At 36.7% G+C, this 23198-nt stretch overlaps 1 protein-coding gene across 10 annotated transcripts in view; it reads left to right on the forward strand.

Moving 5' to 3' along the window:
• Positions 1–19068, forward strand: part of DNTT (DNA nucleotidylexotransferase) — a 130085-nt gene extending 111017 nt beyond the window's left edge. For 7 of the 10 annotated variants that reach the window (XM_064430941.1, XM_064430945.1, XM_064430942.1 and 4 more), the window contains one exon: positions 15894–19065. In XM_064430941.1, coding sequence (XP_064287011.1) covers positions 15894–15980 — 87 coding nt within the window. In that variant the 3' untranslated portion in view covers positions 15981–19065. Of the gene's footprint in view, positions 1–15893 lie in introns of all 10 variants that reach the window. The other 3 variants (XM_064430938.1, XM_064430940.1, XM_064430948.1) reach the window with 2 other exon arrangements.
• Positions 19069–23198: the final 4130 nt, after the last annotated feature.

Genomic DNA, 23198 nt, shown 5'->3' on the forward strand with positions numbered 1-23198 from the left:
ATCAGCTGTTTGGCACAGAAGCTTGAACTGTGGCCCACTGCTTGAAACGTGATGCATGTCACAGAATCCCAGATTCCAGCTTTCAAAGGGCTGCAGCAGGAGAGAGTCCTGCTTACTTTAATGTATTTCCAAGGGGATTCTGCCAGGAATTGGGAGCATTAACACAGCAGTTTAGAAATCAATTACATAGCTTTGCAGATGGGAACAAAAGGAAGAGAAATTTTCTCCAGGGACTTGTTACAAAGTTACACTGTGAAATTATTCCTCAGCCTTGATTTATTTTTTTTTTCTTTCTAGTGTGAATCTTTTTCATATATTTGTTGGTTTTGGAAGACAGTGTGCAATTATGAAACTAATGATTTTTTCAGTTCTGTAATAAGGGCTATTTTGTAGACCTTCCTTTCACAGGAAAATTGTGACAAAAAATTGAAAATTTGCCGCCAATTATCTGTCAGCCTCTTTTACATAAAAAGATGAGTGTATGTCCAAATCTGTGTCTGTAGAACTGTGTACTAAAGGTATGAAATTAGCACTTGTATATTCCAACCTGAGGTATGTAGTTCCCGTGATTTAGGCCAGCTGGAGGTCAAATCTTACTGATCTCCACTCTTACAGAGCAGAGTTCACTGATCAGTCACGAGGAAGAAAGAGAAGTTATGCATTCCCCATGTCTTATGGTATTATTGCTGCTACAAATGGCATGACATTTTTATGAGTGGGTAAATAAAATTCTCACTGTATTAATGAATGAACAATATGCTCTCTACGAAAAATAGAAATGGTTTTGCAAAAAAAAACAACAACAAAAAACCCAAACCATTTAGCATAAGTCAGGTTAGCTGAACAGTAGGCTCTTTCCTTGGAAAAATTAAGGTCCTTAATCTGTAAACCAGGACACCAACAGTTGTTTTGACACTCCTCTGTGTTAGACTAGGAGGCAATTATCCCTTAACCCATAATAAAAAGTTTTTGGGTACAGTGTGCATTGTCTCTGGACTACTAGCGTGCATAGTAGGGCATTGTTGGCAAGTTTTGACAACATCTTGACAGCTTTTTACCTGGGTGAAATAGAGATCTAGTGGATCTAACTCAAGGTGATTTAGCCTTCCCTGGTCTCACTTCCCATCAGTAAACCTAGTTCCCATGATGGAAATGTGCAGTAATGGTAAGCAGTTGTCCACTAAAGAAAAAGCTATTTCAGTGTTTTGTCTTTCTCTAAAACTAGAAGAGAGAACAAAGGTTTAATGGAGAATTTTGATTACTCAAAATTTGCTTGGTTTCTTAGAGAGAAAGTAAAAATGTTGGCACTTTGTGCTAAAGGAATTTCTTTCTGCATCTTGGCTTTGGAAACAATCCATGGATCAGACTGCTCCAAACCTCCAAAGCTCAGACAGCTCTTGGGGCTGCAAGCTCTGAGGCATTTGCTTGGCTGGCTGCTCCAGGCCCGTGGAGCCAGTGAGCTCCAGGGACTCTGGCTCTGAAGTACTTAAAATGACTTACTTGAACTCAGGCTCCCAGTAGCCTGTCAGGCAGGATATTGAGAAGATGTGCAAGCTGGCAGGAGCTCAGAGAGGCTTAGCTTTTTAAAAAAGTGCCTGGTAAACTAGATTCAATTGGATTGTACCTTTTTTTCAGAGCAATATTTTGATAATTGCGTAATTTTTATGGAACACCCAGGATAAATGAGTAGCAAAATTCCAGCAAAGTAAAATTCATTAGTGTTTTGCTGAATTAGATCTGTTCAAAAGGCAATGTAATATTATTTTTATGTGACTGTACATGTGTTAGGTAGAAATACTCTTCCCTAGAGCTCTCTCTTCTCTGGGAATACTTGAAAGTTGCATTCTAGTGATTCTCAGCCAGCCAAATCCATATAGCATCTCTTTCAGTACAGCTTGGTGTGAGGACATCCCAAACAACTACAGGAGATGCTTTTGAAAGATCTGCTGTTCTGTGCAAGATCCAGCCCTGCCACTTACACTGTGGATGAATATGACCTTTTAAAATGCAGGATTTATCTACCTTTTTCACTATTGCTTCCTAGCTAAACTTCCTTATCTGAATTAATTTAAAATAAGCACAATTTCCAAATACTTCAGAATCCATGAGAAAAGAAACATATTTTTGTTTGTTTTTACATTTTGGTAACTGTTTGGGAACTATACCTTGGAATTGAAGTAAGGAATGCGGTTTAAAACTCCCTCTCTGTATGTCACACAGGTTCAGCTGCAGTGGGGTTCCCTACTGCTCTTTCCTTTCATTCAGAATATATTTATTTTTCTTGATGCTGTTTGCTGTTCAGCAGCTACTCAGAACCAGCTCTGCATAAAACATGAACTAACTTCAACTGTTCCGTGCTAGAAATTCTGAGTGATATATTTCCTCAAATTGCTATCCTTTGGGCATGGAAGGGATCATGGGAGAGTTGAGCTGAGTGAGCAGTGGGATGGGGGTGGGCTGGATGCCCTAGACTGCTGCAGGTACTTTTCTCTATTCCTGTTTTGTGTCAGGAGGTTTCTAAGGATGGCATGGTGAACAGTTTCATGGCTGGATTGTGGCCATGTAGAAAGTGTCTCTCTCCTGCATTTTATACACCACTCACCAATGGTGGAAATTCTCAAACCAAGTGTGAGATCAGGGGATTGAATTTGTCTTGTAAATTCTGATTTATAACTTGTATAAACCCATATATTTTCCCAATATTCCAGAAAATCCCTTTCAAATCCAATTATTACTTTATGCAGTTCATGGCAGCAAAAAGGAGTGATGTAAATAACTAGCATTGCTTATTTTTGTGAAAGAATAGATGGAGTTTTGGGGATGTAATAGGTTAATTGAATTATTTGCATGTGAATGTTCTTGCACTGACATTGTAGGTTGATTTTTTTGTAAGAGAAGGATCATGAGCTCAGTGTTATTTTGAAGACTCATTGAGGCAGAAAGCAGTTATTAATTTTATGTCCTATGTAAATTTAAGATGGGAAATAGGTCCCTTAATGTTTTCTATTACAGAAATATTGGAAAAAATATGACACTATTCAGATGACTGATTGATGATTGATGACAATTTTGCATTTAAAAAACCTTGTATGAATTTGAATGGCATGAGATGTTATTTAGTTGTTGAATAACAAGAGAGGTGGTTTATATAACTGTTCTGAATAACAAACTCACAAGATGCTCTGAAAACTTCATAATGGGACCCAGCTTTTCAAGCCATTAGGTGCTGTACAGTTACACTGAGTATAGTAAGATTCTGTGATCCCAGATTTTTTAGGAGAAAGTTTACTTTTTCTTGGACAACCATAATAAGCATGAAAGGGGAAATTTGTCCTGGGATTTCTTTCACACTGTGAAGCTCACATGCCCTCAATTGTCACCATCAGTATTGCAGTGTCCTTTACCATTTGCCTGCAGAGTGAATTCCTATCTACAAAAATCTTCACTGACTCTTCAGGCAGGGCTTGTCCTGCCTGCCTGAGCACGTATCTCTAAAGCCAAATGAAGGTGTGATTACAGCCCCAGTAAATGGCTATTTTATGGCAGCAATGCTATGGTGAGCTGGCTTCAGGGTGTCTGAGTTCTGCTACTGCCCATGTTCTGCCCAAGTAGCTGCTTCACAGACAAGCTCTGTGTTTGCAGCAGGCAGCCCTTCCAGCCATGCCTGGCAACATCCTTGAGCCTCTGGCCTCCCTCCTAATATTCCAATTTTTCTCTGTCTGAGTCTGCATCTGTGTTGTGCATTTTATTTTGAACCATGGCTTACCTGACAGTGACCATGCTGGTGCAAAAAGTCATTTTCATACCTTCCTGTGGTGCCTTGGCTCAGAGGACAGAAACTGCTCTGAGGAAGTCAGACTGATTGCAGGTGGTTGGGCGGTTACCTGCACTGCCAGAACTTTGTAAATATGTCTCCTAATAAAAAGTCAGCTTTGTTTTTCAAGCAGGTATTTTTTCCTTTCACTGCCCAACACATTACTTCTCAAAAACTTTTAGCATTAGAAAGAGCTGTCTATGGTTTTCTAACCTCATTTTGTTACATAAAGTTGTGTCATATTCACAATGTTTAATTGTGTATTCAGTAGTTACAGTCTGTAAGTCAGTTTTTTTGGTGTCATCTGAGAAAATCTACTCCACACTACCTTTCATTGAAAAAGATGCTTGCAGAAGTTTACTTGCACAGTTAAAGAGACATTTTTTATGATTCTGTAAAAACTGGAAGTTATAGTCTTATTTTGGCAGATGCTGCTCTAAAATTATAAAGTTATAATGGTGATATAATCAGCCTTGAGAACATCTTGATGAATTAAACATGCTGCAGCTGCACAGTTTGCTTTAGACATCTGCAACAATGACTGGATTAAAGCTACAGTAAACATAAAGATCCAAAATTTATAATATTGATTACCACTGTGCTCTCTACAACTATCTGAAAGGAAGCTGTAGCCATGTGGGGCTTGGCCTCTTCTCCCAGGCAACAGTGACAGGACAAGAGGCCACATTCTCAAGCTGCATCAGAGTAGGTTTAGATTGGACATCAGGAAGAATTTCTTCACAGAAAGGCTGATTGGACAGTGGAATGAGCTGCACAGGGAAGTGATGGAGTCACCATCCCTGGAGGAGTTTAAGGAAAGACTGGATGTGGCACTCAGTGCCGTGGTCTGGTTGCCAAGGTGCTGTTGGGTCACAGATTAGACTTGATGGTCTCAGAGTTCTTTTCCAACCTAATCAATTCTGTGATTCTAAGATTACTACAATTAAACACTGAGTGATTGTAAAGAGATGCACATACTTTCAGTTATGTTTCAATTCTTCTCACTCAGGGAAGTGGAAATTGCATATGTGATTTGGGTGATTTTTTTCTTTTTGCACCTGGTCGGTTTTTTAAAATTAAGAATTAAAATAATCTAATTTTCTTACCTCTTGGTAAGTTAAAAAATGATTATGCATTTTCTTATGTGCTTAAGCGTGCTTCTCCTTAGTGTTCTCTTAGCATTTTAAATGTTTCTCATACTGCATATGATTGGTCATTTTTACAAAGTTTGCATGCAATTCATGTATATATTTAGCTAAACCTAATCTCTTTGCAATACCAAGCTGTACATCTAACGCAAAGATAAAAGTACCTAATTGTCATTTCCTATGCTCAGTGTGTTTTTTGAGCAGTTCAGTTAAACCTGTGTTGCTAATGAAAAGGCATCTCTCAAAATGCATAAGTAGGTGCAGATCCTGAATATTTTGACTATACCTTTTTACTCATTTTAATTTCTAGGGCAGTAGAGAATCAATAATTTTCAATTGTGTTAATTCAATCATTCAATCAGTATGCTGGAGGAAGTTATCAAATGGGGGATAGGTTAATGAGTCTCATATTTTCTGTCAAAATAAAAAAGTAATTAATTTGAGAAGAAGCTAGGTAGAGAGGAAGCTGGAAAAGGAAGCAGCTGAGGACCAGAGAGGAAAATGGCATAGGAAGGGGGAGTCAGAAAGGGATGGTGGATGTACTAATTTGATAAGTACATGCAGAGTGGCTGGAACAACAATGGGGAATGGAAAGGGTAGATTTAATTAGCAGTTCCATTGTGGAAAGGAATCCAGGCTCGTTGAAGAGACAACTGAAAAGGACCACAAAAATAGAATGACAGGGAAGAGATGTAAGTGGAAGTTTGATGGATGAAAAATAAATTAAATTCATCAGGCTAATGCTCTAAGCTGGCAACAAGAGGTGGGTAAACGTTCTGCTGCCCCAAATAGCAGAGCAAACCATGCATGTCTCACTTAACTCTGGATATGGTGTGAGAGGAGCCTAGAGCTACATTAGAAATCTGAGAGCAGACATCAACAACTTAGCGTAGGGGAGTAGCAAGCACAGGGAGCTAGAACAGATACAGATTATAAAAGCTCACTTTCCTAAGACTGATCCCACATTGGTCTGCAAATCAAGATTGTGTCAGTGCTGTCAGCAAATATTTGTTAGCCCTGTAGCACAGTACATTTCCTGCCTAGTGAACAAAGCCTAAGCATCTTACAGGATTTGAAGTAAGCAGCATTTCTTTGAAGAAATGAAGTCTCTATGCATAAACATAGGAAAATTGAATTAAGGTCAAAATTCAATCCACCACATTCTGCGATTTCTTAAATTGCATGTCTTTGATTTTGCAATCCCAATAAAGTTCTTCTGTAGTGGTTTGTTTATAGTAATCCCATATGAATTACTCACAACTGAATTTTGTTTAATCCAGGATTCTGCTTTTTTCCTCATTTCATTCACCCTTACAAAGCTTTATAAGGTAAAACACAAAAAACCCCAATGGTATTTGACAAAGCTGCTGTAAATAGCACAGACTTAAAGTGAAATGTGTGTATAGCTAAAATAAAAAAAAGAAAGAATCCCTGAGAATATTTTTAAGAACTTTGTGGTAGTACAGAGATTGTCAGAGAACTGCAGGGACAATAAGTTTTTGATCTGTTTTTGTTTACAACAGTGTGCTACTTAACATGTTAAAATTTTTGCTTGTGTTGCCAGACAGGAAGTTCCAAGTTTCCTTTCACTTCATGTACCCCAAACTAAAACCATTTTAGTCTGGATGCAATCTGTTGTGGAAGGTTTTTAATTTTTAAAATTGTAATGGGAGATTGGAATGCATAACAATATAGTGTTTTGCAACAAAGTAACCACAGATCTGTCATTTTAAACAGACAATAGTTCCATTTTATGTACAATATGGTTTTGTTTACAAACTAAATTTTAGCAAGTTCTATTAAGTCAACAGATAATGTTTTTTAATATTTTATTTTTCAAACTGCCAGTACTTCAACACTGGTCTTTTTCTTTCTCCTTCAAGAAAACTATTTGGAGTAAGTAGATTGCATGTAGAAAACATGAAGATATTTTGTTGCACTATGTTATAATATAGCTGGGTAAGTGCCTAGAATATTCTAATGTTAGCCTTATTATTCTATTTTACTTGATTAATTTATTTCTTACTGTTCAGAATCTAATATCAATAAACTTCTAAGAAGAGCTAGAGATGAGTTTAAGAGAAACATTCCAGTCTGGTATTTCTGATTAAAAGCACAGGACAAGTCCAGTGGTAAAATGAAATGAGAATTTATGATTATAGCTTCTATTACATTCAAAAATTATTCATGCCCAGAATTATTAGAAGAAATTCCACTGCATTATTTTGCATCAGTACCATTACACATGATTCTGCCTGAGGGTATCAAGTCAATGGGTAGTGCTTGCAATACTGCTTTTTCAATCATGCTTTGTTATACTGTCATTTCAAAAAGTAATTCTTTTTCCCTCTGATTTATTTATCATCTTGTTTGTAGCTGGCTTAGGAACAGATTAGATTTTATTTAAAGGCAGGCATGCTGATGTAAATAGTACTGCAGAAAATACTAGTTAAACCTTAAAATTACATATGGAGATAATATATTGTCAGGGAAACTTCAGGTTATTGCTACTGAAAACTGTTATGATACTGTCAAATGAAAAATGCACTGTATCTGCAAATGTTGTGGGATATTATTATTGAATTTGTTGACATACTTCATATTTCTAGCACAATTAGTACTTAATAATTTATTTTTATAATTATAAATTTGTTCGTGCTGTTGATAGTCTCATTCATAAACATAGCTTAAATAGTTCATAAAATGTCTAATTGCAAGTAAAGCAAAAATCACCAATAGCCAGTCTTAAAAACAAACCTCTTCAAAAAAAACCAAATGAAAAACATTGGGAAAAGCACAGAAGGAAAAACACTTGAAAGTTGCTAGTCATGTTGTTTAGGAAAGTACTAGAGGACAGATTGTCAAATGTTATAATTATCCACAAAGTATAAACAATGCATATTGACCATAATGAAGCTAAATTCTGATGGGTAATTACTACACAGTTCCTTGGGGCTTGATTCTGTAATGTTTTTTTCATCAAGCAATGTTTCATTGACAATGTTGTCTGACAGGGTACTGGTGGAATGAGCTGCTGTCCCTCTCAGGCTAGATAGCCGTATGAATATCAGCACCATGAAAAGTTTCATTTTTCCATGGTACTTTCTGGCAGTGTTCATACTATGCAAGACAATCATTGAGTACAATTATTTGAAAGCTCTTACATAATGACAGGTTTGTATACATTTTTATATGGAAATTGCTTTACTTAGCCTATTTTTCTTCCTCTGTTTCCTCCCCACCCTCTCCATAAAATCATTTTGCTTGCTGTGAAGGTTAGTGAACACAATGACTCTTGTTAGCACTTTGTCTACCTGATGATCAGCTGGAGATTTTAGAGAGGTAGCCACTGTTTTACAGATCAGTGTTATGTTGTACTCCCATACTTTTATTTTCTATTGAAGGTGCTCAACCTCCTGTCAGTCAGTGCACCACAGGAATTTATGGATCTTCCATAAAGCTTTTTCTACAGTTGCTTTATAAAATTCTGTGTCTGTAAGTGGTGTAAAATTGCAAAGCTCTTTGTTATGCTGAGGCTCAGAGCAGATTTATGTTTTCCACCAAAGATGTACAACATTCATTCTTGTAAAGTAAGCAGTAGCATAGAGAAGGAAGAGAAAATTGCTGTCTTCCCGCTCAGTGCTTGCAGAGCCTGCTTTCACCTTGTTCATGGCAGGTCAGCAGAGAGGAATGGAGTGGGGTGTGATGCTGAAGGTAAGGCTGCCTGGCACAGCATGACAGATATGAATGACAGCTGGAAATCCTGGTGCATGGGCTGCAACTGGTCATGGATAGATCAAAGAGTTGCACTTTCATCTGTTAAAAAGAAATGGAATCAGTCCCTGTGGCTCAACATTGATATCACTTAATTCTGATACTGATGTCAATAATTTTTAAGTGTTGATGGTGGCTCTGGGCTCCTGTTAGTAATTTTAGTAAAAATCTCTCTCTGTTACCATATGTATTCCCTTTTGACGTATAGCATATAAAACACAGCCCACTCTCCTGCTTAAGGTGATGCTCAGTGACTCAAGTTCCACATGGTAAGGGTAGAAAATAGCATGGAGCTAGGTATTTAGGGAAGATTTTAAAGAAATATGCTTGGGAGAGGATAGCTTTCATTACTTGTATTATTGTAAGTCATATAATAAGTTGTATAATAAACCAAGTAATGATGCTTGTCTTTAGGTTAGTAAACTCAAATATAGACAAAACCACATGATAATTATGTCAGCAAAATGCTTATTTTCCTTGAAATCAGTTCCTAGCTATTGTTATGAAGAGTTATTATGCATTTTCTGATAGGTTTCCTCAGACCTTGTGACTTATACTTTTTAGAGCTCCTATCTGTGCCAGTTAACCAACAAATTCAGTCTGCAAAAAATCACTCCAGAAAGTGATTGCTTTTTGGTAATGAGAAAGGTGAGAATATATTTTTTGCAAGTAAACAACTTTTGAACAGGGAGTAATTGAAACACCTGAAGTTTGCAACATCTTTTTTCTCCCTTCCTTGCAGCTACTCCTTTTGCTGAGTCACTTTCCAGGCTCTTGCCTGCACCTTCCTCTCAGAAACACACTAACCCACTCATCCATTCAGATGAAGAAAAACCAGGTTCAGCTTTTTATTCAACCTGCTGCAAGGCCCTAACTAAGTCTTAACTAAGGCCCTAATAAGTTTATCTAAAGTATTGCTCTATTCTATGTGCCCTTGTTTGCTTTTTCACTGGCTGGTGGTAGGAGTAAATTTGTGTGGTTCTGTAAATTTTGGCTTGAGAAAATGTTCTGAATCATTAATTAGATATTTTAGTCTGAGTTTGCATCTACTTGAATTCAGAAATGCCTGGACTCAAATTCCACTGAAATTTTCTCTTCACTACTTTCTTCAGTTTTACCTCCCTGTCTTATTATGTGTGTTGGACTCATTCTCCGTATGGAAGTTGCTAAACTGCAGAAGCTCATCAGCATGTTCAGCATGGTGAGAACTGTTAACACAGGGGAGGTCCATGAGGAGGTCGTTCAAGTCAGTCATTCAATAACTCATCCTTTTTCTACTCTACCCTGTTACTGACACCATCCATTCTGTCCTCTCCTTCTTTTTTTTTTTTTTTTTTTTTTTTTACTTATTTTTAGAAAATGTTAGTAGCATCTACATATTTATGATTCCAGGATAAGCCTAATTAAATTTGATGGGGATCAAGGATAAATACAACTCAAAGTGTTTATTCTGGGACTCGCGATAACTTAATTGTCAATAAATAGAATGTCCAATTAGTTGTACCATGGAGTGAATTTGGATAATTTTTCATCAATCAGTCTCTATAATCTGATTACCTCTCTTCTGATTGACCTTTCTGGGAGAAGATGTAAGTGTGAAGCTAAGACAAACATATGCTCTGCCTGTCTGTCTTTTCTTCTCTTGGGTTTTCCTGACTCAGTTGCTTTGACAGTGGTCCTTGTACTTGTCACATCCAAGGATTCTTAGACATCTGCATTCGACACATTCAATGGTTGGCTTGGAACTCAAGATTTTGTTTTAAAATTATGCTTCCCTTGATAGGGGATGACTTTTTTATGACCTCTGTTTTCAAGTTTACTTTTTTTTGTGAGCTAATGGAGGTATTGAGGCTCGTGAGGCAGCTCAGGCTTCCCAGTGGAAAACAGCATTGAACTTGTATGATTTCCTAAGGCTTGTTTGCTAAAGTTCACCAAAAATCCATGCAGCTCACTGTAGTCAAATGGAAAAGCCTTTGGGATGTCTTTAATTTTGCACTGAGACCTTCCTTTTCTTCTCACTGGATTTGTGTACTTTCAGTCACGGGCACCTTTAACTCTCAAAAATAGCAAGCAAATGCAATTATATAGGTGCTAGAAAGCATTAGGTGAGTTCCAACACATTTTTAGATTTGCAAAATTTTACCAGTTGATGGACAACATATTTTTTGCTTTCTGGTCTCTTTTTTCTTTCTTTCTTTCTTTCTTTTCTTACCTTTCAGGCAGGCCTAATTTCTGTTTTTAAACAATAATGTAGAGCAAACCCCAACATTTTCTTACAATTCTGATCATACAATAAATGAAAATGTGACTACTTCAAGCTTCCAAATGTCTTTTTATTTTTTTCTCCTCAGTATTTTGTGGATTAGAAGAAGTTGCTTGGGGCTATTGTCATGTATTACATTTAATATTCATATATCAAGAAAAAATTTTATGTGCTACAGCTACTTGTTAAAAAAAAATTAACAATGGCTCCTATACCATTCACAGAAATCCTCCCAAAAAGTGTTGGTTGTTTGCACCTCTTCTAACTTGTTGGTTTTATTTCAGTATATGGTTATTTCAACATTTTCACAGATGAGAATAAATTTAATACTCTTCCCATTTATTGTCAAAACCTTGCACTGAACTCAATGCAGTGGGACCACTGAGTACAGAAGATAGCTGCAGTCAATGTAAGAATTGCAAGAAATGTTGAAACAAAAATACTTGAGTGCATTGTTTTGTTGGTATGTGATTGTACAGACTTCCTTGATGCAGTGCTCAGACTGCCTCACAAGCTGAATATTTTTGGCTTCATATGCAGGAGTTTAGGTCAAAATAATCCAAAAGTCACAAAATAATGAAAAATATACCCATACCATCAGGTATACCTTATAAAAGGCTGATTTAGTAAACACAGCTTCTTGCTAAAGTTTCTGCAGTACTGGTGTGACCTGTGTGCCCTGGTGCATCAACACCTGAGCTGGAGAACTGGCCCAGGGTCAGGTAACACTCGGGTCAGGTAAACACACAGAACATTCCCACTGGCAATCATGTGGCAGATATGATACATTACCTAAGTTTCTGCCTTCACAATCCTTTCTGTAAGACCCTTTTGTTAATTATTTTTTCAAGAATGCAAATGCTGTTTGAGCAAATGGGATCAGAGAAAATGGGAATGTGACCAATTTAATAGCTTTGTACTTTTAGTCTGATATGCCATTGAGGTATATTCTATCAATTGTGGGTCTGACATTACAGTGCACTGCTTCACTGAATGCTGTGGCCTTTCATATCTAAAGAAGCTGTTGCAAGGAAGGTAAGCAGCATCATCTTTTCATTTGTCCCAATTATCTTTAATTAAAACTCTTCAATTGACTTGACATAAGTGATGACTTGTGAAGATGTCACTAAAGTCACAAATACATGTGTAAGAAATTTAAGGTGCATTGTGGTACCTTCGACCATATCTGATTAAGCAAGTCCTGTTGCTATCATCATTCATCTACAACTGACTACCCATAAATCTTGTTTTTAGAATGGACTCTGTCCAAGCACCATGAACAATTAAGTTCCAAGTTTGCAAATGACAGTCTGTCCTCTTCTTTTCTGTTGTTCATTTATCATAGTCTTGCTTATGGCCACGGTGATAATTTCAGATGTAAAATGATGGGGGTTTATACTGCTTGGTATTTATTATTCAGTCTACTGGTAGAACCACAAAGTTAGGTGTGATCATATTGTCATTATATCTCCACTTTAATAATTTTAAAAAGAAAAGGAAATATTAAGGTAATTTAACTGATGTGAATATGTGTTGCATGTTAAGCAATATGAAAATCAGTGATAGAAGACAAAAATTAAATTTAAAATCCCTAAACATCTTGTGTAAGATTTTACCATTTTAAAGCATGCAACATAATCCTGGATGCAAAGTAAAGGTTAGATTAAATGTGTATGTTAATGACATTCCAGGTGCTTGTCTAGAAGCGAAGTTTTATCAAAGAGTGTTTTGTAAATTACTAACAAGGTACTGTTGGCAATAATCTCCATGCCCTTCCTCCCCTCCCCAATTTATTTTGTGCAATAGTACATGGAATAACAGTCCAGACAGACCTTAGTGTTCACGGTCCTTCAGGGTCTTTTGCAAAAGGATGTGCCTCGTACACAATGTTATAATTTTCAAAAGGATAATGAAATCTGCTAGAGTATGACTGCATTCTTTCTGAATTACAGCTGTGAAGCATATAAAAGTCAGGGCTCTGAAAAGAGTAGGAAAAACGGGATATGGAAGGAAATTGCTTGATCTTTAAGGCCACAATTAGGCTGTGAACAAATTTTCCAAAAGTTTGTAAAGCAGAGTTATGCCAGTAATCAATTTGGAAACTTCATACTTAATTCTTGTTCTTCAGCTAATACCAAGGATTATAAGGATTTAAAGAAATAAATTAATCAAATTTCCACCACGTGTCTCATTTCAGAACAGTGGATGTCACATGTACGTACAAACCTGGAGTATTTCACTCTGCAACAAATTCTGCTGGTTCAGAACCATCAAATCCCATTTCATTAATGATAATATGTGGTACTAACTTCTATTTTTGGATACTTCAAACTAATTTTCTAAGTTCATCTTCAAATGGTTAAATAGTAATGAAATGCTACAGTGACAGGCTAAGACTCATTCATAGTATTACTTAGATGTAATAGAGTATTTATTTTGATATTGGGCAACACACTGTTATTGCCAAGCAATTTGGTAATAAACAGTTGCGTATCAGTCTGCTTGGAATACAATTAAATATGTGCCTTTCAAGAAGGCTGTGCTGTTGGCTATTGCTGATTTAGATAACAAAAACTAGAATTCTGCTTTATTAAGTAATGGGTTTTTTTGCTGGATTCACTGTATTAAAATGTGATAGAAAACCAAGTGACAGCAAAAATATAACAAACGTGAACTTTGGCAATGATAGGATATCATAAAGCTGTGCTAGCTCTGTGCCTTCACTCTCTTCTTCTCTTTCATCAAAAGTATTATTGATCATTAATGCCAAAATGAAAAATAAGAGGTAGCGACTCACATAAGAAAACATTTGGATGGCAATTGCTCTACATTAGGTGTAGTTAATGGTCATGTTTACAACCACAAATGTAATATATACATCCATTGAAATGACAGAATTGATTAAATGGGATAAGAGAAGAGTGTACCAGAAGCTTCAGAGCATTGTTTTTTTTGTAAATTTGATTGATGTTGGTGGGGCATGTTTTGGATCTCTAGAATATTAGTAAGAAGATGAAATAAAATCACAACTAGGCAAGCAGTTCATTACTTCTCTTGAGGAAAAAGGAAAAAAGCAAGAAAGAATGGTAGTGAATGCAATAATCAAATTTGCAGCACTGTATAAGCATAGATTGACATAGAAGGAAAATCATAGGTTATGATTAACGTTAATAACACTCACATTGCTAAAACAGTTGGCAGATATCAGCCAGAGATTCATTTAGAAACATTGCTTGTAGCTACTGAGAATGGTATTCAGCATCAAATACTTTGTATTAGAAATTTTCCCTGTCAAGCAAATGAAATGAGTTTAGCTTGCAGGAAAACATAAAGTGACAGAACAAAAGAAATGGAATGCAATTTGGGGTCCCAGAGATATGAAGAGCTTCTATTAAAGAGTGTCAGTAACATCTGTCTACAAGTGTAAGATTTTTTTCTTGTTTTACTTTTATTCTTTTTTTTCCCCGTAATGTAGGTGTATGGATTGCCCTCTTTTTCTTAGCAATACTAAAAGAAAAGAAAAAAGAAAAAGAAATAACAAATCCCTAAAATCATGTTATCCCAGAAGACACTTGAGGAACAAATTATCCCCAGTATTGTTATTCAATGGGCAGTTGATGTCTTCTTTCCTTTTCTTTTATCCTGTTCAATTTATATTTTCTGCCATTTTCCCCTTGTCCTGTCTATGTTAAAATGTTCAGTATTTCTGCTGTTCAGTGTTATTTGTAGGTTCCTTGCATTCCAGAATCTGACAGTTGAACTTGCTACGAAAAAAAGGGATATTCTTTCTCTCTGCTTTATAAGCAATCTTTGCTATTACAGAGACAACTTTAATCACTCAGCTCTCGGTTGTGAATCTCTGGTGCCAGAAGTTGTTCCACCATACCCTGGCTCTACTCTGATCTAATCATGGACTCCTGTTCCTGACCCATTCCCATGGGTGTGCTGGGCAGCACAGCTCTCCTGGAGGCACTGCTTGGCAGCTGACAGAGCAGAGGTGCTGCTGGCACACAGGTTCCTAAACATTGTGGTAGTCAGAGATTCTCCTTACTCAAAGGAATTTATCTGTGGGTTCTCCAAACAGCATCTCCTCTTTCACAGTAGAGAGTAAATCTAGAAACTCAACCCTGAAGTTTTCACAACGCTTGAATTTGATTATTCAGAGTTTATCACTGATTTAGACTTCAAATGATTCAGAAATTGCTGAAATATTGAAATATCTTTCTTGCTTCCAAACTCACCTTATTCACCTACCTTAGTAGCTTTGAAAATTATTATTGTACTTTAGTGATGAAAGGAATGCATAAGGCTATGTACTTTATTACATCAGCCATCATACAGCACGTAGGCTTATGAGTGTTCCTGTGTAAAAATAATCTCCTGTATTATCAGAAGTGCAGGTGTAAAAAACAAAACTGCATTTTACTGTAAAACATTCAGAAGGAGTGTGTATAAAGAATAAAAAAGCTTGGTTCTTAATTGATTATCTTAGTGCTTGGCTATGGTCAATTTTGTGTCACCATCAAATCAGTTTGAATGCACTTATAGAGGACATTACTGTATTAATTTTAAAACGTTGATGATTTCATGAAGGAAGTCCTGCTACTGACCATTATGGAAGGGAAACGTAAGTTGGATTTGAGGGTCTTGGAAAAAGTAAATCAAAACAAAGTTGTAAGCTAGTCATGAAAAGTGAAAACATCAAGCAGCATTAAAATTCTTTTTTAACTTGCTTTTACATTTCAGGGTAGGCACACTGATGAAGACAGTGTATTCTATAGAGGATACAATGGGTAGAACTGTCAAATATTAACTCCTTTTCAACAGCAAAAAACATCAATTGAAATTTCTTTCTAACACCCTTATTGACTTTCCTTTTAATTTTTTTTCACAGAGGATCTTTCTCAAAGCTGGAAGTGAGGAAGAAATCTTTGCACATCTTGGCTTGGATTATGTCGAACCATGGGAAAGGAATGCTTAAAATTATTTGCCATCGTGCATTCATCAGTTGACTGCAATGGTCTTTTTATCCACCTTGCAGTCTGGTATAGTTATATATAAATATATAATAAGTTTTTCTATGATAACAAAAAAATAAATATTAGAAGACCCTTGCATTTGCTAATGTTCCTAGAAGAGTTTAAGTTTTACAAAATCTTTTCCAATCCTTTCTGGTTTTGAAGCTTCTACATGGGAGTGATAAGACAGAGCTTGTTTTGGGGGGAAAACTTGGAACTGGTGAGATTTTTGCTTATGATAGGAATTCACCATTAGTATGAACATACTTGTTTTTTAAAGTAGTCAGCTACAACAATATGTAAATAATTCAAAACATTTGAGCTGAGTCAAAACATTACTGAAATGTATGCTGGTCTTTAACCGAATTTCTTATGTATTTTGCTGAATCCATGTATAATATTGCTCTGTATATAAGGCTTAATGACCTAGGCAGTAACTACTTTGCAGTCTCAGCAACTTGAGGCTTCAGCTGTAATATTTTCACAGGTAGGGCACCATTCTACAAAAACTACAAACAAGTTGATTATTCAGTGAGAGTTAAAAAACATTTCACAGGAAGGGATTTTGAAAGGGAAAGTGGGATCACCCAGTAGCAGTCTTTAATTGTGTAGAAAAAATACCACAAATATATAGTACTGGTTTGGACTAAAGAGGGGTCAGGTTATGAGGTGTAATGGTCCTCAATCAGGAATTGGAATCACAACCTGCATGAAAACAATGGTTTTAAGTGTCAGGCTGGTGACTGCTCCAAGACAAAAGATTTTAATTATCTGTGCTCAATTTAGATAGATGGAACTTTATTGACTAGTAAGTGTGAGTGCATTGGAATGGGATTTTACTTGAGCAGGTGGACTATTGGCTGCTCTAGAGTGGTATTCCCTGTCTATAGTCAGAAATTCATATAGGATGTGAGAAGCTTTCTGATAAAATCCCTATGAGATATTTTGGTTCCAGAAAATGTCTAGGTAGCTCTTGTGACCATAATGACAATGAAGGAGCTCTGATACATTTATCCTTTAATAAACAGGGGCATTCAGTACTTTAGGAAATGAAGCTATTTACTGATCATTCATCATTTGAGAATAAAGGTGATTAAAAGCACCAGGATTGTCAAATAATTTTCTTCCTTAAAAATCTGGAATTTTTTTTCATCTGTTGAGGCTGACTGCACCTCTTGACATGATGAGGAAAGAATGGCAATGACAGGGCTGTGCACAACAGTTATTACTGACAGTAAAGGCTTCCCATATTCAAACAGTATTTGTTACTAAAAAAAAGTATGCTTATTTTTTTACTCTTTACTTTCAACTGGGGAATAGATTTCTACAGGACTGCATTGTAAACTATTCCAAAACCTCAGTCAGGGTTGTAGAAAAATGTGTTGATGGCAGGAATTTACTTCTTGCCTGTGTCAATAAAACCACCCAATTTAAGTGCAGTTTTGCTAACTGAGCTGAATATACAATGCTAGTTCCTAAACTGCTCTACTTATGAAGCACTTGCATTGCTTCCTGCTTTATTGTGCTGATGTTTTAAGTAGCTTCTCTGTGTTTTGCATCAGGATGCTGACACTTAAGTAGCAGTGACATTTTTCAGTCCTAATGGAAGAAAACAAAAGATATGCTACATTGTTTGAATATTCTTTCTACTTGGCCAACATTTATAACAAATTATACATTCCAGTTGTGCTGTTTCTGCAAACTTCAAGACACACACAAAATATAAAAAATTCTGAATTCCACATAAATAAATCATTCATATCTTGGGTGCCTATGCATCAGTTATAATTATGCCACCTGTGAGGGAAAAAATACCAACACAAGTTCTGTCAGCTCCTCCAAGACTAGAAGAAGTCAGCATATCATTTTATTCTTTATTTCCCTCAATTCTTCTGAACTTTATTTAGACTACGTCTTACAGATTGCTCACTGAATCAACTGTTTAAAAAAAATATGGGCCTGATAAGTGAGAGGTTGTGTTAAAGAAAAGAACTGCCTAGATGAGCAGGATGGCTTGACCATGAAGAAGATGTCTTCTCTTGTGCCCACCTTCAGTGGAGCAGCTGCTACCTCAGCCACTATTGCAGGTACCATGTGCAGGACCACCCCTGACAGCTCCTGCCAAAGAAGTAACCTGCCAAAGCAGTCAGCTGAGATTGTAATTAGAAAATATAAAAGTCATAGAGGAGAGCTGGGATGGAACAGGTTAAAGGAAATGAAGCCTTCATCAGCTGAGCAGATGTGGATCCATGTGCTAGTGGAAAGTCCCTCCAGTGTGATGGAACTGTTGGAGTCAGTGGCACTGAAGCTTCTGAGCTCATGAAGGACAGGTGGGGCCTCAGGGCCTGCAAAGGGCAAACACTTGTAACAGGAACAGACCACTGTTTGTAACAGGAGGAAGGGAAGAGAGAATTTCAGATCAGTGCACTTAATATCTCCTAAATTGCTCGAATGATTAATAGACTGTATTTTTAATGCACCTAGAGGAAAATAAAGTGATAAGTTATTGGTAATTTGTTCATCAGAAACAAATCATGTCAAACTAATTCAGTTGTAAACTCCCTGGAGGCTGTTTTTTTAAAAATGTCTGTCCCTCCTCCCCTGCTTCTACACCAAGGCAATTTGGCAAGTAGAGAGTAGAGAAGGATAACTGGTTTAATAAGCATCTACATACTAACTCTCTAAGAATTACCAAGTAATTCTATCTCTGGGAAAAAAAGGGAAAAGTAAAAGGAAAGCCACTGTTATTTTTTTTCATGGTTTGAAATAATGTATGATTTGTTAAATAATCTCTTAAGGCAAAGGCAATGAGATGTATTTAATTTGATGAGTAATAATGTATTTAATGTCTAAAGGACTGATGTGCTGAAGGAAAAGCTAATTCTATCTACACAGCTCTACAAAATTCCAAATCTGGGCAACCTAAAGACTCATACAACTGCAGCCACGTGGACTTTCTGCAAATAACTGGAAACCTGAGAACTGCTGCTATTTTGCATAAATAACTCAAGAATGTTAAAAAAACCCAAACCCAAAGAATTGCAAATGTTATAACCCCCAAATAAAATGTCTTTTCTACAGTTTGTGGGCAGAATTGTTTGGCTTTCTCAGGTGAGACCATCTTATTCCTTGGTATGAAATATGTTCTTTCACTTTTTGCACAGCTATTACTTTCTATTTTACAGTTTTCTTTGGCAACTGCTGTTAAAATAACCAGGTCCTGGGCCTAACAGGTTAATTAACGTCACATAAACAAATGAAGATGGAAAGCTCTGGAATCCTTCCTTACGAGGAAGACCAAGCAGTCTTTCAGCCCTGCTGTGCAGATACACAAAGTGTCTTTTACTTTAATTAGGATGCATCAAATGTGACTTGTTTTATCTGAAGAGGCTCCTTAGGTGTACTACAGGGCACTCTTCTCAGTACCAGCTATTATGTGAAAATGTATTTGTGTCACCCTGAGCTAAGGGCCTTTGCTAAAGCCAACCAGAGGTACCACCTTGCACAATGTCAGACAATAACTGGAAAAGGCTTTTCCCCATGAATGCTATTCAAATCCCTTCAGAATAATTAGAAAGCTGTTTAATGTCTCCTTCAATAAATGTGTATTATAGGCAACCCATAAAATCTAACACTATTTTTCAGTGGGTGCCTCCAAATAAACACTATTTCCACATACTACTGGTGATACAGAAACTCCACATGGTGGGGGGATGGTGCTGGACTGCACATCCCAAGAGCCCAGGTGCCTCAGGGAAATCACTTGGCTGATGAGAATCAATCCTGTTTGCACATGGTTACTGACCATGGGGAGAGAAGGAGAGAGAACATGTGTTGGGTAAGTACAAAATCTCCCAGTTTTCTGTGTTTTAGTACATAAACACACCTACTGAAAACCAAGCTACTTTTTTTATGTTTGCAGGTATTTGATTCCAGTTCCTTCGTGACTGTGCAGCAAAAAATAATACTAAATGGTATAGTTCCTTTTGTGTTTCATTCTTGCCAAAATCAACATGCTCATTAAAGAGATTTTTGGAAATAGCAAGGCTCCCCAGACCCTTTCCTGCCATTATGAGGTTTTAAGAGAACAATATTTATATGAAACTAACTCAGATGCATTTTTTATTAAATAAATAAAGCCTTTCTAGCAGGAATAGCATAATTTCATGTGTTTGCTGCTATATACACACATATTATGTCCAAATTATTCTGTTTTCTATAAGCTTCAGTGTCTTTTCCCCTTAAGGAAGCTATGCATTAAGATATAATAGAAAATAGCAAGAAAGGTCTCAATTTTTAAAAAAGTTGATTTCTCTGCTGGGGAAGTGCAGATTATATTCCAGAAACTTGTGGTTGCAACATTTAGGGGAAAAAAGGCAAATAATAAAAAATCATATCCCAGCACTTTGAAAATAAAATAATGGTCTTTGTATTTTTCTAACCACTAAAAGAGAGATGATTTGGAATTTTCTTCACAGCTGGATTGATCTAACTTCAAAAATGGAGCTTGAGGAGGTTATGTAATTGTGTGACTGGGTAGGAGTGTTTCTGCAGTTGGAAGCTGTTGCTGATGATACAAGTCTGAAAATGTTCCATTTTTAGTAGCCTAAGGATGGGTTGAAAGACCACTTGGGCCTGTGGCTTCCATAAGTGTACTCTATAAATCCCACACTTCAACATATAATGGTGGAGAAATTTTGCCTTTGCACTCCTCTGACACACATAAGATCAAAATACATTGAGAGGATAGCTGGGATCTGCTGCTTCTGGTGATCCTGAAATCCTTTGGTTCTGCTGTAACTGTATTATGATATATGAACTGGGTTTCTGTGTTTTAAACTAAACTAGGATATCAGAGACTTAATTCTCTGCCTTTTGTCCTTTTACAGTATGCTTTTAGATGTGTTAAAGACTGCTAGAAAGTATACTTTGTGTTGGCGTTGTGTGAGTGGGAAGTGGTTGTTTTGGAAACCCTGACAGACTGGTTGCAGGGCTGGAGCTGTTGCAGGGCTCTTGACAAATGATTGATGATTTAATTTGAATCCTTCACAATACCAACACTAAAAAAGAAGCCAAATACCATAAATATCAGTGTCCTTTCAGACTGGATATCACAACCACAGAAGGAATATGGGTGTTTTTCTCCCATTCATCTCACCCCTTAGCCCCAGTTAGATTTGATTTCATGAGGGGACAAGGACACACATCTGAAGGAGTCCACTGCCAACCACAGAACAAGTGCTCTCCTTCTCCCTGTTGAAAAAGTTCACAACCCCTTTCTTTTACTCACCTGAAGGACCCAGATGTTCCCTTTGACCACATATGACCAGGAAATTGGCCATGGAACAGCTTTAAGCAAATTTCTATCAGATACACATAAAGGGGCCTAGTGAACTGTGAAGTGAACTATGTATTTTTAAAATGTGCTGCAAGCCCCACTGGCACATGTGTGTATACAGGGAAGGATTTTCAAAACCACCCAAGTAAGAAGGAAACTGTAGATGGGTGGGCCACTCCACATTGAGATTTAGTGACAGACAATCTACAATAGATGACAAATGAATATACATTAAAGCTTTCAAAAGACAAAAAAAAAATTCTCCAGGAAACATTTGAACTGAAGTTTAATGATCATACAAAACTACCAGCAAATCAAGAATTGCAAGCTTTTCAAAAGAAGGGCTGAGCAGAGAATAAACATTCTTCTAATGTAAGGGAGGGATGAACAGATATGAAGATTATCAGAGATGTCAGTGATGAACTTAATATTGCAGTGATTCCATTCCCTAAGAAGTCAAATGAAGAACCTCAGTGAGTTGTATTAAATCCCTCTAGAAGAAAATACTTCTCATGCAAAATAAGGTGGGTACTTAAAAATCCGTGAAAAACACTTTTATGCACAAGGTAGAACAAATTAACCACAGACAAATGGGAAATAATAACAAAAATGAATAATTATGAACTCTAATGAGTTACAAATTTTAAGATAAGGTCATAATATTTGTAAAACAATAGGGGAGGCTCACCTGAGAGCTGAAGTATATTACATTAAATGAATAGAATTCAAAGAAAACAAATGACTTGTGGTATGAGAAACATCTGTCTCAATGGTCTAGTTGTGAAAAACCATTATTACACGTAATGATTTCTTGCTGTTGGGAAAGGGGAATAGTATCTTCAAAAGTATCCAGCTTGCAGAATCTGTAATCTCAGCAATTCCTTTAAAGAGAAGCAAAGAGGATTGACAGCTACTCTTATTGCAACAGGACAACTGTTCATTTTCCCTTTTTAGCTCTTCAAAAAGATCACAGAAACAGCCATATGATGTTGAGTGCTAGTTGAATTTTACTGCAAATAATTCATCTAAAAGCAGACAGAGACAACAATCTCAAATTATGCTGATATATCAATCATAGTATGCCACAGGGTTCTCTAAGGGAACAGAATTTAAGAATTTAAGCCTAAAATTCTTAGCTTTTTATATGTATCATTAGTTTTCTTGCTGTTGTATGGATTTCTGGTTGTAAAACAGACAGGTCACATTTTAGCTTTTGATCCTCATACAAAGCTCATTATGAAAGCATTATTACAAATTGCAGCACCTCCAACCAGAGGTCTTTTCACTGCTATGTCCTTTCTTTGGTTGGGGATTTTTTCATAATCTGGACAGCACTTTCTTAGCCCCTAAGTGTTCAATTAAACATTTGAGGCATTTCTGTGCAAAACCAAGCAAACTGTATAAGAAGAAATATTAAGACACCCAACAGCAGCACAGTATTCAGCAATGATTGATTTGCATTTATGAGGAGGTGTTTGCTCTCACCCAGCACAAACCAGACTTTGGGCTTCTGAATCAGGAGACCCATTTCAGCCACACTGATTTTAAACTGGTGAGAATTCGTGCCCTTAAAGAAGGATGGACATGTTTGTGCCAGTGACAGAACTGCTTTGTGCCTGCACTGCCTGTGTGGGATGAAACTGGTGGAAGAAAGAAGTAATCTGACAATGGGATGTTTAGTTGAATCAAGATAAACCTGTAGTCATTGACAGAAAGTAAACAAATAGAGAATTCATTTATGTGAAAATATACCTTGGATACTGTAAAGGGAGAATACTGCTGGGACCTGCAGGTGTTATCTGTTCTATTCCTTTTAGGAAGTTACTTAGCAGGGCCTTCCAGG

This window comes from Passer domesticus, chromosome 8 (genome assembly GCF_036417665.1).
Source record: "Passer domesticus isolate bPasDom1 chromosome 8, bPasDom1.hap1, whole genome shotgun sequence".
Lineage (NCBI taxonomy): Eukaryota > Metazoa > Chordata > Aves > Passeriformes > Passeridae > Passer > Passer domesticus.